The sequence below is a fragment of the Urtica dioica genome, chromosome 8, assembly GCF_054948205.1.
Source record: "Urtica dioica subsp. dioica isolate 48M chromosome 8, U.dioica_male_clone48M_v1_H2, whole genome shotgun sequence".
Taxonomy (NCBI): Eukaryota; Viridiplantae; Streptophyta; class Magnoliopsida; order Rosales; family Urticaceae; genus Urtica; species Urtica dioica.
In genome coordinates, this window is record NC_142763.1 from 29,249,175 (window position 1) to 29,263,536 (window position 14,362).

The following is a 14,362-nucleotide window of genomic DNA, read 5'->3' on the forward strand; positions in this document are numbered from 1 at the left end:
AAAGAAAATTGTAGTAATCACGTACTTTAACTTGGCCTGGTCATCACCTATGATTTAATTTCATAATATTTTGTTGTCGTCGTTACTATTTTAATCTTATTACAGACGCTTTTATCACCACGATTTGACAATATTTTGAAAATATTTATTACTATCGATATCATGAATGGCGTAAAATAGTTTTAGGGATTATTCCAATTTCCAAAGGTATGATAATTGTCATTAAAAATAATTTTTTCATGACATCTTTGTCAATAAATATAATTCTTTCATGACATTAATAAATGCTTCATATTAAAACTTTCATAATAATATCGTCGTAACGATAAACCTAATGATATTTTTGTCAAAATCTTTCTTAAAGGTAATTTTTAGCGCCACTTTCATCTAGAAGACCGGACCGGACCCGATTTGGAATTCAGCGGATAGAGCTTGAGTCAAGATAGAGTATAGCGAGTGAGCTGAAGAGAATATGGAACATGGACAAGGTTCATGAGTTCGGCGAGCAAAATGAGAGAATTTAAACGACATCCGATCTAAGTGGCACATAATACAAAACGATGAGCATGGCATTTTCTTCATTTTTTCATACACTTGTATTACTTCTATCTCCCTCTATTGTTGATAATACGAAAAGAGCGAGTCGAGTACATAAATTTCATTATCTGTTTGTTCTTCCATACAAGTATACGAACAAAAAATAACCTCTTATCTTATAACTGAAAATGTTATTTATATTAAAAAAAAAAAATTAGCCTGATAGGTAGGGCCATCATTTCTTAACGAAGGAAACACGAACAAATGGAAGGAGAATCGACAAAATAGTGAAATATATTTATTCGGATTTTTGTTAGTTTATATCTTTGTCTTAATTAAGATGAGCATGCAAAAAAAATTGAAATCCGCTGCTTCAAATAAACTTAATTAATATTATTTCATTAAGGAATTTTTATTCTAATAATTGTGATTACGAAATACATGAATGATGCATTCTCTCCATCTACATCTAGTAGAGTTGAGTTGTGTATAGAGAGAGTGTGAGAGAAATTTCATTGTATAAACTAAAAAATGTAATAACTTGTTAATATCATCGGATAATTCTATTGAAACCAGCATATTCCAATGAATTAAATGTGCTCAATAACCTTATGCGTCAATATATCCCGATACATGACGCATACAAAAAAGTTCAATATTTTTAATGCGGTTAGGACTTTCAAAATCGAAAATAGAGATAAAATGAAATAAAAATATTAGATAAATGAAAGAAATTGAGAGTAAGATGAAGTTTAAGAATATTTTGGTCTAAATTGCAAGATGCCAATTTTTTTTTTTTTTTTGGTAATTGAGATAACAGTAAGTCTAATTTTTTTAACTCATTCATTATACTATACTCTGCTTAGTGAAATTTCTCAAGATAAATGTCTTCTTACATAACATCTGATAACATATATTTGAAATTTCAATATTGAAGTTTTTTTACTATCTTTTCATTCATACATTGTACATTTAATTAGAGGGTTCATATAATCATATTTACAATTTCACATTGCTATATAGACAACGTTTCGTAAATCTTAGGTAAATAACCACGTTCATGTATTTACACGCATAAATTGACGTAAATAAGTTGGAATACATATTTACTCAGCATGTCACGTGTACTAATATGTTTGTTATTAACATCTGAATACTTTTTTTTTTACTTTTTATATAATTATTATAAAACTAAATCGGTGTCATAGATGCCGTATTTAATTTTTAAATAACAATCATCAATAACTTCGGAATAAATGTGACTTGTTAAAACAAAATCTGCATTAAGTGTTCTATGACGAACTAACAGTCAAATGAAAAAAAAAAAAAAAATCTTCAGAAAATAGATATCTCATTCAAATCCGTTGGTTATAAAATACTCTTTAATCTCTTTCTAGACCTTAAAAAATATAAGCTTTTCCATAAAATAATCAGGAATATTATCTTGCCGTTTATATTTTTAGTTTCAAACTTTCAGTTGAATTTAATTTTTTGTGAAGACTTATTTTATTATTGCACATAGACTATAAATAGCCACATTTATTTTGTATTAGATAATTTAATATTAAATTACTAAATTGATGTTTTACGTAAACTGTAAATGTCATTTCAAATTTTCAATCTTCCGTCCCAATTAGGCCAGCAAAAATCATTTCCAATCCGCTGCATCAAATATACGACCTAGTCATATCTACAAGACGGAGTACTCTTTTTTGTATTAATATATTTATCCAAATAAGATTGTTATTTTATCTTTATCATATTAATTTATTCCAATATTATCTAAGTAATTTCACGCCATTTCAGGGTAGAGGTCGTGACTCGTGAGTTTAAACTCCAATGACAGCTGTCTTTAAAAAAAAAAAAAAAACTGTATCACGATTCTAAAAAAAAGCCCACGTTAAAGTAAATTACAAAGAGAACTAGAGAATTATCTACGTTTCTCAAACTGGGATAGTTATTTAACCCCACGACACATTGGGATAATAATTATAATACTAGTAATAATTTAAAAAAAAAAAAAAATTGTGGATCATAATGATTTTTGTGTGAAAACTACCCGAACTACCTCATTTTCAAAACATTTTTGAGAATTTCTTGCTTCTCATTCTTATTCTGACAATACATCAATATATTCTGAGACAATGTCATTTTACAGTTTTTTCTTTCTTATTGTTTATAGTTTTATTTGACTTGTTTTACTGTAAAATTATTTAATTATAATATTCAAGGAATCTCCATCTTCAAATGAGATATTTGTGGAATTTTCCGGAGTTCGAAGTGGTTTACATAAATCTCAGAAAACAACTTTGGAAATACTATTACTGAACGATTCATTTAAAAAAAAAAAAAAAAAAAAAAAAAAAAAAAAAAAAAAAAAAATTACTGATGAGCCCCAGCCCCTAAGGCTTTGTTTGGTAAGAAAGAGGGAAAGTAAGGTGGATGGATTATTTAGGATGGAAGAGAAAAGAAAGGAAAGTGATGGATTGTGATTTTTTCAAAAGTTGATTGGTATGATGAGAGGAAAGATTATTATCAATCCATTTGTTGTTTGGTATAAAAAAAATATAAAAAGAATAAATAACATTTATATATTAAATTTCATTTTTTACTCTTATAAAATACCAAATAACTGCCTATTTTCACCCCAAAAAAATATATGAGTTAATACATCTATACATAAACATATCACTCACTCTGATAAAAAAAAAAAAACATATCACTCACGTATGCAAATATATATGTGATATAAAACATGCAAAGTAAATATATTATCTACCAAAAACATATCAAATAATGCACAAGAAATTATAATTATAAATTACCCAAACAAAAATAATTATATTTTCAAGGTACATAAATAAAAGTATATAACATTAATTTTAAAATTATGTTTAATTTTTACTCATTTTTGTTTCACATCCAAAATAATTTAAAAAATAAATTGTGTATAAAATAATTAGATACTATGAAATTGCATCAATAAATATTATAAATGTAATTTTCATAAATAAAATGCTATGGATTTCTACAATCCTTCCAAAATGGAGAGGAAAGTTTTTTGATGGGTCCCACGGAAACAAATTCTTCCCTCCATCTTTTTCTATTCATACCAAACAAAGGAAATGTATAATCCATCACTCCAAATCCATCCAACTTAATCCATCCCTCCAATAATCCCTCCTACCAAACAAAGCCTAAGTACCAGACAGGCATGTATATCTTTCATGGCTGCTAAGAGCATTTTACCATTTAAACCAAGCGGGTCGGATTTGGTTCTAGTGGAAGTCCAAGTACCAGAAAGGCCTGTATTTCTGTTTGTAACACTAACAAAATAAAGCCCAGTTATCAATGCAATAAATAAAGGGAAATAAACAGTAATAAAAACAACCTACTTCATTATGAACCTTATAGTAATGAAATAAAATAAAGTAATCAGAACAATTAGTTGTAATAATATTCAAAAATAATATACAGGCACTACCTAAAAAAAATCGGATAGTTAGTTGTAAGATTCGATGGTATAAGAATATTTTTTATCGAGTAAAATAAAATTGCAGTGTGTAAAAGAACGTTCTATTTTTCCATGAAGCGGTTATTGGGCCAAAAATACGAGAGTGATTCCTTAGCTTTTAAGGGAGATACAAGTTACAACTCTCTCTTTAGCATGCTGCTATATATAGTAGTAAATAGTAAATATTAAATCTTGTTTTTATTTTGAAATATAGTACATATTAAGCTCATAGCAACAGTTTATCACCATTCATCAACATGACGTACGTAATATACTAGAACTCTACATCTAATACTTGAATTTTTTTTTACCATATAACCTCTGATAATATGCTTGAATTTAAGATAATCAACCGCGCTGTGTAATATTAAGTTAATAAATAACAATTAAGCACATGCATGGTACCTAATAAACACTATATATTATGAGTATATCACACATGACACAACAAAGTGTGTATATACCATGAATAATAAACTCAAGATATATATTGTGACCAAATCCCAAAGAGCCAATTAGAGAATAAAAAGCAAAAAAAATATGACAAAGGCAATTTACCATTCACAATATGGGTGGCTCTGAGTGACAAAAGGTGAGAAACCCATGTTGGAGAAGGGGAGCACGTGCAAGAGTAGAGTTGGCACGTGACCAAACAAGACCTTTTTGCACGTGCCCTGCTTCTCCAACAAGGAGTTACTCACCAAGCAAATATTTATAACACTTTCACTTCACTTCCTTAGAAGTTCTCTCTCACTCCTATCATTTTCTAATGCTTTGCTTTGCTTTGCTTTGGTACAATGAAATGAGCAAAGAAGTTCGCTTCTATTTATAAGAGCAAAATCCAAGAGGGCAAGAGTACTTCTCTAGCATAGTGAATTTAATGCCTTGGTGAACATATATATTATTCGTACTTATTAATATATATATAATAGAGCAAATAAATATAATAAACAACTCTGCCAAGCCATATCTTATGCCATCATGTTTGCAAGCGAGAATTCAAAATAGAGACATCTAAGGAAACCACAAACAGACTTTTGTCTGCCCACATTTTCATCAATGTGAGAAATCGCCACCGTCCGATCAAGAGAGATCACCCAGCTACATGTCTCAAGTGGGACCCAATTATTTCCCTTTTATTCCTCTATTATTCTTAAACAATAATATAATTATTATTTTGGGTTTTATTTTACCTCTTGTTTTGTCATAGGGGGAGAAAAAATTGAGGATAGTCCAAAGGCAAAAGTGAAGAGAATAATGTAAGAGTGCACGTAGGCTTTGCGTGTTGAGGCACAAGTTTTTGAGTAGCGAGTGGCAAAAAATTAAAATATATATATATATATATATATATATATATATATATATATATTTATGAATTATTAAAGGATTCTACTTGTTGGATATGATTCCCTATGTGTAGTACTTGTTTCCTTCTCACACAATTTATGGTAGTTTTTCATAGATTTGGAGTCCAAGATTTTCAAAGTATTTGATCACTGTGTGTCTTCAAGCCTCGAAGCACAGTACTAAAAGGCAACGTAAGCATTAGCTCATGCGACAATTATATGTCAAAAAATGTGACACAAAACCTATATTCACTAGCACTGTAGTGTATAGAGCAAGCGTGCGATTTGGCGTAAAAAAATGTCACATACCATTTGGGATGGCAAGATTCTACGTGGTTTTTTTTTTTTTTTTTTTTTTTTGAGGGGGGGTCTCGTGGAGGGGAAAAAAATTATGGGGTTTTCACTTTTTTGGTGTCTTATTGCAGTGAATTTTGAGGATGAGAAATATTAGAGCCTTGCTACTACTAGACTCTAGACTATATCTATTGCCTTTACGGACCTTTAGGTCAACATTATTGTTTGTGTGTGGAATTCAGTGCGGTGGAGCAATTTAGAAAGCTGTGCATTATGATTGATTGGTTTTTGTGGTGCATTTTTTTAACCACTTATTATTGAGTAGGTAATAACAATAATAATAGTAATAATAGTAATCAATAGTCTAGCTAGATCAAATACCATTCAAACCCTAGTCAGGTAGAGTAAAAAGAAAAGGATAAAAAAAAATCCGTATGGGTATTATGTATATGTTACACAATTTATTATTTCTAATATCTGCACTGTGCCAATATCCTCGTCAAACCCATGTTAACATCTTATTTCATTATGTTATTCATCATATCCACACCCTTCCTAAGGTCCAATACGGCACTCAATTTATTGTTTATATATATTCCTTGTTGCAAGCATCTCAGACACCATAAACTGGCGAGAATTTAAAATAAGCGAAATAATGAGTTTGAAAGTCAATAGAGAGAGTGAGAGAAGTGGATACTATATATATATTTTCTGATTTTAAAAAAATATACGAAGTGAGTGAGTGATGTTTTAACTTTTAAATGAGCAAAAGTGCCTTGTGGGAGAAGAGCATAGATTCTGGATGAGATCATGATGAAATCTAAGGACATTAAATACTGCCGTGTGCGCATAGCAATAACTTCTTTTATTTTTATTTTTTGGGCTGAGCATTTAATGTTTTATTCGGTCATACACTCATAATATTAATAATGTATGTTTCCGATCACTTTTTTATTTAGGCTCAATCATGCTGCGTCGCAAGCTAAGGTTTTAAATTCCACCACCACTCGATGGATACCTTTGACTTGCCTTCACTCCTCGAAACAATAAAGAACAGCAACGCAACAAAAAAAATAATAATAATAATAAATACTTGAGTGTGCCCTGAAAATTTTTGCAGTGATGATCTATTTAATTTCATTTCATTTAGATCGACCCTGTATTTATTATAGAACAAAAAGGAATGCCAATGAGCCAGCTTTGTGTTGTGTGTTTCCATATATGTGATACTAAAGTGGACATTGTCTCTCAAAATTGGACTTTGTTTCATAAATATGTCTTGTTGAAGTATGGAACCCACAAAATAATAATAATAATAAGCAAGTTCAGTACGTAAACGGCTAATAACTTCCTAAGAAGCTCATACGGGTCATGTTACATTCATTTACTGCACTAATAACATAACTTCCAAAAAACTTATATATCACTGCCAAAAAGCTACATATTTCGAAACCCCATTTCGCAACAGCTAAAACAAAAACCTTATCATCAATAAATAAAATCACCCACTTCATGTTATCTTGTATTAATGAATGAATGGCAATAACTTTTTGTGGTACTGGCTATATTTCTGGTCCTTAGGCTTTTTCCCTGCCCACACTCATTTATTCTCAATACTAATGAGCCACTAACCTCTTCTTCCAAGCTCTCAAATTCATGTCTCTCTTTGTTCATATGTAGAATGATAATAAGCAGCGGATCATTTATTTTATCGAAAGATTCACAAACTTTCGAGACGTTAACCGTCTTGCAAATTTACATTTCCCCATTTCATTCAATCCTCTTTTATTTTTACCATTTATTTTATCAAATTGAGCGATATCAACAGTTTTATAGCCTACATGTATGTATGTACTCAAAAGTCTAAAGTTCAAAGAGATATCAAGTTTGCGTTTACCAACTGAATAGATTTTTTTTATCACTTTCACTGCGTCCCCACAAAGGTAAATTAGCTAAATAAATATTAAACACAATTTCTTTTTTCCTTGCACTATTGGTACAAAAATGGTGTTTGTTTGCTAGCTAGCAATGGAAAATTCACCATTTGTTGCGGGATACAGGTATCTTCGTCACTTGAAATTGAAATTCACCTGGATGAGATAGCGCATTCTTATCTGTTCCACGTTGTAAACAATGTACTCGTTATACATTAACGAACCCTGCAAGATTGGCAAAGAAATCAAGTGAGATTCAGAATGTGCATGATAACGATTTACAATCCGTTTAAATGCAATGTTTTTAAGCTCTGTACTTAAAGTTAACAAATATATATTAGGTATTCTTAGATGTGATGCCAAATACCTTATGGCATCGATTCTCTTTTGGCTTCCCTTCAGGAATTAGAACACCGTCATCTAGCGCCCGGGCTTCTGAAAAATCTGGACCTGTTCTTCCAACTCCTTTTGTACTGCCATGGTGATTTTTCCGTTTCATTTAGCAAAGAGAAAAATGGTCTTTCATCTTATTCACAGAATAAAATTGCATTTAAAACAAAAACAGAACGAGAGAAAATGAGAAAAGGAGGAATTCGGCAGGGGCTGTGTCTCCAATTGAGAGCACAATTTAGTGTGAAAAGTTCATGTTTGGTTATTCTAGTTTATCAGAGTTTCAAGAATTAGATTAGATTGCAGAGGAAATTACCAAATACTGGACATTAAGCACAAGGAAGCCAATACACAAAGAAAACAATATCAGACCTTAGCTTTCCTTCTGGCAACTTATCAGCATCATACTTCGCACATTGAAGTTCAGCCATGTCACCAAGTGCAACCTAAAATCCCAGCAGAAGAGTAAGAATCCCAATCAACGTAGCAAATTGTTAAAAATAGTGTTTTTTTCTTTTTGTTTTTGCTCTGTTTAAAATGTCAATATATATATATATATATATATATATATATATATATATATATATATATATATATATATATTAAGGCAACCTCGCACAAAAGCAACACTCCGGTCGTAGCACTGTGGGAAGCGTAGCAATAATTTGCACTTTTGGAGAACATATCCGCAAAGTAAACCCCTTTCCCAAACATGTAGCCACTTACAGGTGCTTCTGGTGGAGCGATGCGCAGACCTACGATATTAAAATGATAGCAATGAAAAAAAAAATTGAATCCAGTTATTTAGGAAGTTCATTCATAAATTAGACCAATCGAACAACATTGTGAAACAAACAAGAAGAAGTAATTACCTTGCGATAAAATGCCGGTCCAATTTGTGAGTCGGGAGCCATGCCATAAAAGCATTCTGTTTTTTGTGTTTGAAAACTGTTTGCAAAAGTGAAAAAAAGGCTCAAACATATTTTTTATTTTCTATTTTTTTTTTAAGAGTATAACTGGCTGGTAATTGATACATGCAATTTCACCTTTCCAAACCGGTCTAATTCACCCTCCCGCGAAATCCGGAATAAGTGCGCAATATCAACTGTATAACCTGAATGTGTTTTTGCATGAGTGTTCTGCATATATTTCTCAACCTGACATCAAATTATACAAAGCAAAAGTCAGCCGAATAGCATCAACAATTGTAAGAGTGTGTATACACGTACATACCATGGTGTATTCGTAGCTATCGTCATCGATTGGCATCAGGTCACACTTCAGGCTTTTATAGCGAGAGTATAATGGATCTTCCTATTGTGGTAGCAGGAACAAACATTAACAAAACTAAACATGAAGTGTGAATGCTTAAGAATAGCAATCACAGTGATTAACTGTTCCTGGTCTCGTGTAGTCAAATTTTAGGAAACTAACAACAAATATAACCAAGAAAGACATACCAGGGTATCACTATCATCCTTCAACAATTTTGTTGCCACCTCAATTTCACTCAATGCTTCAACCTTCAATTTGATTAGAGAGTTAAAAGTGCTGCCTCTTATATGATAAAGCAAATAAATAAATAACAAGGGGCTCAACAGTGCAATCAATGACAATACAATCTTAAACTTACCATTTCCAACTTTAATTTCAACTTCTGGGGGGAGTCAATTACAAATTCACCTGCCATTACATGATACTATGAATAAGCAGCACCTTAGAACATAAGTTACAACCTCCTGATATATATATATATGTGTGTGTGTGTGGGTGGGGGGGGGGGGGGGGGGGGGGGGGAGAGAGAGAGAGAGAGAGAGAGAGAGAGAGAGAGAGAGAGCTTACGCATTTTTTTAAATCCAAAGTCATGAGGAATGACAGTATAAAATTCACTGCAATGACAGAGGTTAGCTATATGGATTGCAGAATTTGAATTGCAATGTATCTTGGTATTGTATACAATAAACAGAAGGTTACCCGCTTAATTGCTCAAGAGCTCTCCTATCAGATTGACCAATCACATCAGCAATTCTCTTAAGGACTCCGTAACCCTAGACATATCAGAAGATAAGATTCTAAAATAATACATTCCAAAGTATTCAAAGATGAAATAGAAGGTATTATGAGAGAGAGAGAGAGAGAGAGAGAGTCAATTAAACATCTCAATGCAAGATCCACGAACATCGAACTATAATTATCAAGTATTGTTTGATGGGTGCAAATTTAAAAACTCTACCCTGCTCTGCATTTTGATCACCTTCCTTGGTCCATCCGTGAAAACCAAGTATAGCACATTACTGAAATGCTTACCTTCAAAATTGTTGACTTGCTCAATTTACCAAGCGGCAACTTCTCAGCATTATATCCTAGAGAATTATACAAAAGCTATTATGTTAAGAAGAGTAACATAAAAAGTTTCGAGAAACTAAAAAAGCAAAAATAAAAAGTCAATAAACCAAAGACTAAATAACAAAAACCAAAATGAATCAACGGAGTACATGCCATTTATATAATTCCCATGATCAGTAGTTTGTTTTATTACCAAACTAACCTATTTCCATCATTTGCTGCTTCATCATACTGACATTGCAAACAAGAGATATGAACTTTGCAACTCGTGGCTCAAGTTTAGTTTCCTTTGGTAGTGCTTGTAAAGTAGACACAGGCTGCTGTTTCATCTGACAATGGTTCGTAACAAAAAGAGTCACAAATTTCATCTTCAAATAGATGATCATAATGAGCATCTCAAGCATTCAAAATGATGTATCGGAACTTAAAACCTAAAATACACTCACACTTGATTCTTCCTCCTTTTCGCTATAGTCCATTTCCAGCCAAGTGTAGCTCTTAGGGTAAGAAACAAAGTCTTTCCTGTTAGACCAAGAGTTCTTGGTCTTCTCATAAAATTTCTGTTCAAACTCCTGGATGGCACTTTCTCGTGATGTGTATGGCCCTTGTAGATTGCTTTGACCTTTCACACCTACTCTTCCCCATCTTCTATAAACCATATATCTGCCACCATCATCAGATTCTACAAGTACACGAGAAACGCAAGCAAGTTGATTAGAACGGTAAAAGACACAATAATACTAGAAGCTTCTAAGCATGTTTCAGCCGCAAAGTTCAGTAATTCTTGAGTATATGGATCTCGGAAAGTTATTAGGAGAAAAGCACGAGATCACTGTAACATATGAAAAGAGAGCTCACCAAGAGCTTGAATCATATAGAACTTGTTATTGTTATCGCCAACATTTGTTTGGTTTAACATAGCATCATAGATATCATCTCCCTGAATCAAATTACACCTCATCACAAGAAAAACACAGAAAAGAAAAACTGTACAGTCCAACACGAAGAATGTTGATTATTAATCACGACACCTTAGATCGATATCTACACTTACAATCTGCAAGACGTGATACTGTGACTTTATCTCGTCTGACAACCATTGATCCAATACAGCGCTTCCCTTCTTGGTAGCAGTGATAATCTTCTCTTTTTTTCCTTCTTCGTCCTTTTCTTCCTCGGCTGCCAGGCCACAGAGAATAATGTTCTATCAAAGAGTAACGAAGGTCCAGCACAAAATATCTTATACAGTGAATTATAACCTTAGAATCTTCAAAAATGAGCACAACTTTAGTCTAAAATAGAGGAAAAAGATATTTTCAATCACTGATCTCACTAACCTAGAACGAAGTTGAATCTTCATCGATTTTCTACCTGTTTGTTTTTTTCAGCAACCAAAGACCTAACTAGAAAATCGCCACACAAAAAAAAAAAAAGAAAAAAAAATACCTTTAACAATCTCATCAGCCGAGGGATTATCTGCGTCTCCGCAGAGCTTCTTTGCCGTGTCTTTCTTCGACGCAGCTCTTTTCCTCTTGTTCCCCGGCTCTTCGACGGCCTTGGCTTCGTCTGACTCGTTTGGCTGAACCAGAGCGTCTTCTTCGTCTTTCGTGTCAATTTCCGTCTTCGCATCAACTGAACCGCCATTTCCGTCCGATGACTGCTTGCTCTCTTTGCGAATAGCGGATTCGAGTCTCCGGACCTAGAAAAGGTCTCGATATCAACAAGAAATATAGCCGAATGTATATACATACAGAAATACACATATAGAAAGGAGCGATACCAGGGTGGGCTTTATTCCGGCGGTGCTAAGACCGCGTTTCGTCAGCTCGGAACGGAGCTCTTCAACCTTGAGCTTGCTTGCCATTTTTGAGAAGGGGAAAAAGTCGATGGAGGGAAAAAAAAAAAACACAAATATTTCCTTATTATTTTAAATTAAAAGTAAGCAATGAATTCTTCTCTGTTATACGTCGCCGTTTTTCTGCTTCTTTCGCATATGTGTTGTATGGTCCTTATATATGTGTGGTTAGCGTCTTAAGCACTCTAATTTGGCGCGGGTTTTAGCCTTTAGAGAAAGCTTTCTGGGTACGACGAGAAGAAGAAGAGCGACAAAGAAATGGACCATCTCTAAAATCTAAAGGTTGATAGTTGACACTTGACATTGTTTGTTGCTCTCCACGTTCTAGTTTCCTTTTTGTTTTTGTTTAATTTATTGTAATTGTAAAATCAGAAAGGTGCTTTAACATTTTGGTGGTCTTCTAACTTGTACCAAACCAACTACCAAGGATTAAATAGATATTTTATAAAGCTATTGTCATTAATACCATATTAGATATAGATCTTCTTACTTAAAATAAAGGGAAAAAATGTCGTTTTCGTTGCCGTTTCGAGTCTCCTGATTTACGGAAAATCGTCATGTCGATAGAAAATCGAACGAAAAAATTGTGGAAAAGGGCAAGTGAAATGTCGTTTTCAAATGCCGTTTTCGATGGAAAACCGACGTGCCGACGGAAAACCGAACGGAAATAATGTGGCGAAACAAACACATAAATATATATATTTTTAAATGTAGTTCAAATTTAAAACACTTCAAATCATACATATCTAGCATAAATGTTCCATTTGTTCATGAAATAAATATGTTTTTCAAACATCTAGTTACAATATAAAAAATGTATCAATAGAATCCCGATGGACGTCCCGGTTGGATAAAACTCGGTTGGTTTTCTTGAAGCTCGCAATACTGAGATCAAGTGAAATTCCCCTGGTACAATTTCAACTTGTCAAAAAATTCTAATCAAACTACTTTCATTTCAATATGTCAACAAATTTCTTTCACCATGACAATAAATTTCTTTAAACATGTCAACAGATTTCTTTAAACATGTTTATAAATTCTATTCAAACTAATTTCATTTCAATATGTCAATAAATTTAATACTCAATACTTTCATTTCAATTCAAAACCTAACATCTCAACAAATTTCATAATCAAACTAAGTTAATTTAAACATGTCAACAAATTTATTTCAACATGTCAATAAATTTCTTTAAACATGTCAACATATTTCTTTAAACATGTCAACAAGCTTCTTTAAACATGTCAACAAATTCAATTCTCACTACTTTCATTTCAATTCAAAACCTAACAATTTCATTTCATAATCAAACTAATTTAATTTAAACATATCAACAAATTTATTTCAACATGTCAATAAATTCAATACTCACTACTTTCATTTCAATTCATAACCTAACTATTTCATTTCATAATCTAATTTAAACATGTCAACAAATTTATTTCAAGATATCAATAAATTCAATTCACACTACTTTCATTTCAATTCAATACGTAACAATTTAAATTCATACTCTTAACTAATCTCATTTCTAGCATATACATGAAAAATAAATTTCAATTCAACGTTTCTACGTCTAACAAAAGAAAATTTAATTTAAAATTTAAACACATAACCTTACTTAAAAAAATAGAAATAAAAACTTGAAATTCTGTTTTTTCAGTCGCCGGAAAAATTAAAGGTTCGCCGGAAAAAATGGTGTTCGCCGGAAAAGTAGTGGTTCGCCGGAAGTTCTCCAAAAAATCTGAAAAAAATATATATCATAGATCTTCACATTGCTAACAACATTCATGAAGAAGATTACATGGAAAAAAAAAAAAAAAAAATCAACCTACCAAGATAAATGCAGATCTAATTTCTGGAAATTAAAAAAAAAAAAAAAAAAAAAAAAGGCACCGACTTTCGACTTCCACGACCGATTTTCGCCGAATCTTTGTTGATTTTGAACTGAGATGTGACGAAAAGAACGAAACTCGCCGATTGCCCAGGAATTTCGCCGGAAACAGCTTTGTCTTCTTCGTTTGTTTTCCACTGTGGCCGACACTTTTTTTTGCCCCTTTCTCCGAACTTTCGTCGACTTCCACGGAAAAATGAAGGGTTTTATACTCCAAGTGCAGCGAAAACGACCGGTCGTTTGTCATCGAA

General features: G+C 32.4%; 1 protein-coding gene and 1 long non-coding RNA gene across 2 annotated transcripts in view; both read right to left on the reverse strand.

The window, feature by feature from the left end:
• The window catches only part of LOC149388987 (uncharacterized), a 77,118-nt gene that overhangs the window by 43,576 nt on the left and 19,180 nt on the right, over positions 1-14,362 (reverse strand). The gene's annotated exons all lie outside the window — the stretch shown is intronic.
• On the reverse strand, positions 7,477-12,464 carry PARP2 (poly(ADP-ribose) polymerase). Its single transcript, XM_089624701.1, has 18 exons — positions 12,142-12,464; positions 11,808-12,060; positions 11,416-11,540; positions 11,220-11,301; positions 10,808-11,043; positions 10,564-10,690; positions 10,323-10,378; positions 9,990-10,063; positions 9,858-9,904; positions 9,649-9,698; positions 9,476-9,538; positions 9,249-9,329; positions 9,062-9,172; positions 8,888-8,963; positions 8,628-8,770; positions 8,388-8,461; positions 7,993-8,098; positions 7,477-7,850 (listed from the first exon to the last, which is right to left on the reverse strand). Exons 1-18 carry the CDS (start codon positions 12,223-12,225, stop codon positions 7,761-7,763), a joined length of 1,878 nt encoding a protein of 625 aa, XP_089480827.1. The 5' UTR covers positions 12,226-12,464; the 3' UTR covers positions 7,477-7,760.

Coding starts and splice junctions, on each gene's coding strand:
- PARP2 (XM_089624701.1), bottom strand. CDS start 12,225: ATGGCAAGCAAGCTCAAGGTTGAAGAGCTCCGTTCCGAGCTGACGAAA. Junction 10,691..10,807: donor AAAAGGAGGAAGAATCAAGT/GTGAGTGTATTT, acceptor AACCATTGTCAG/ATGAAACAGCAGCCTGTGTC. Junction 9,330..9,475: donor AGGATGATAGTGATACCCTG/GTATGTCTTTCT, acceptor CTACCACAATAG/GAAGATCCATTATACTCTCG.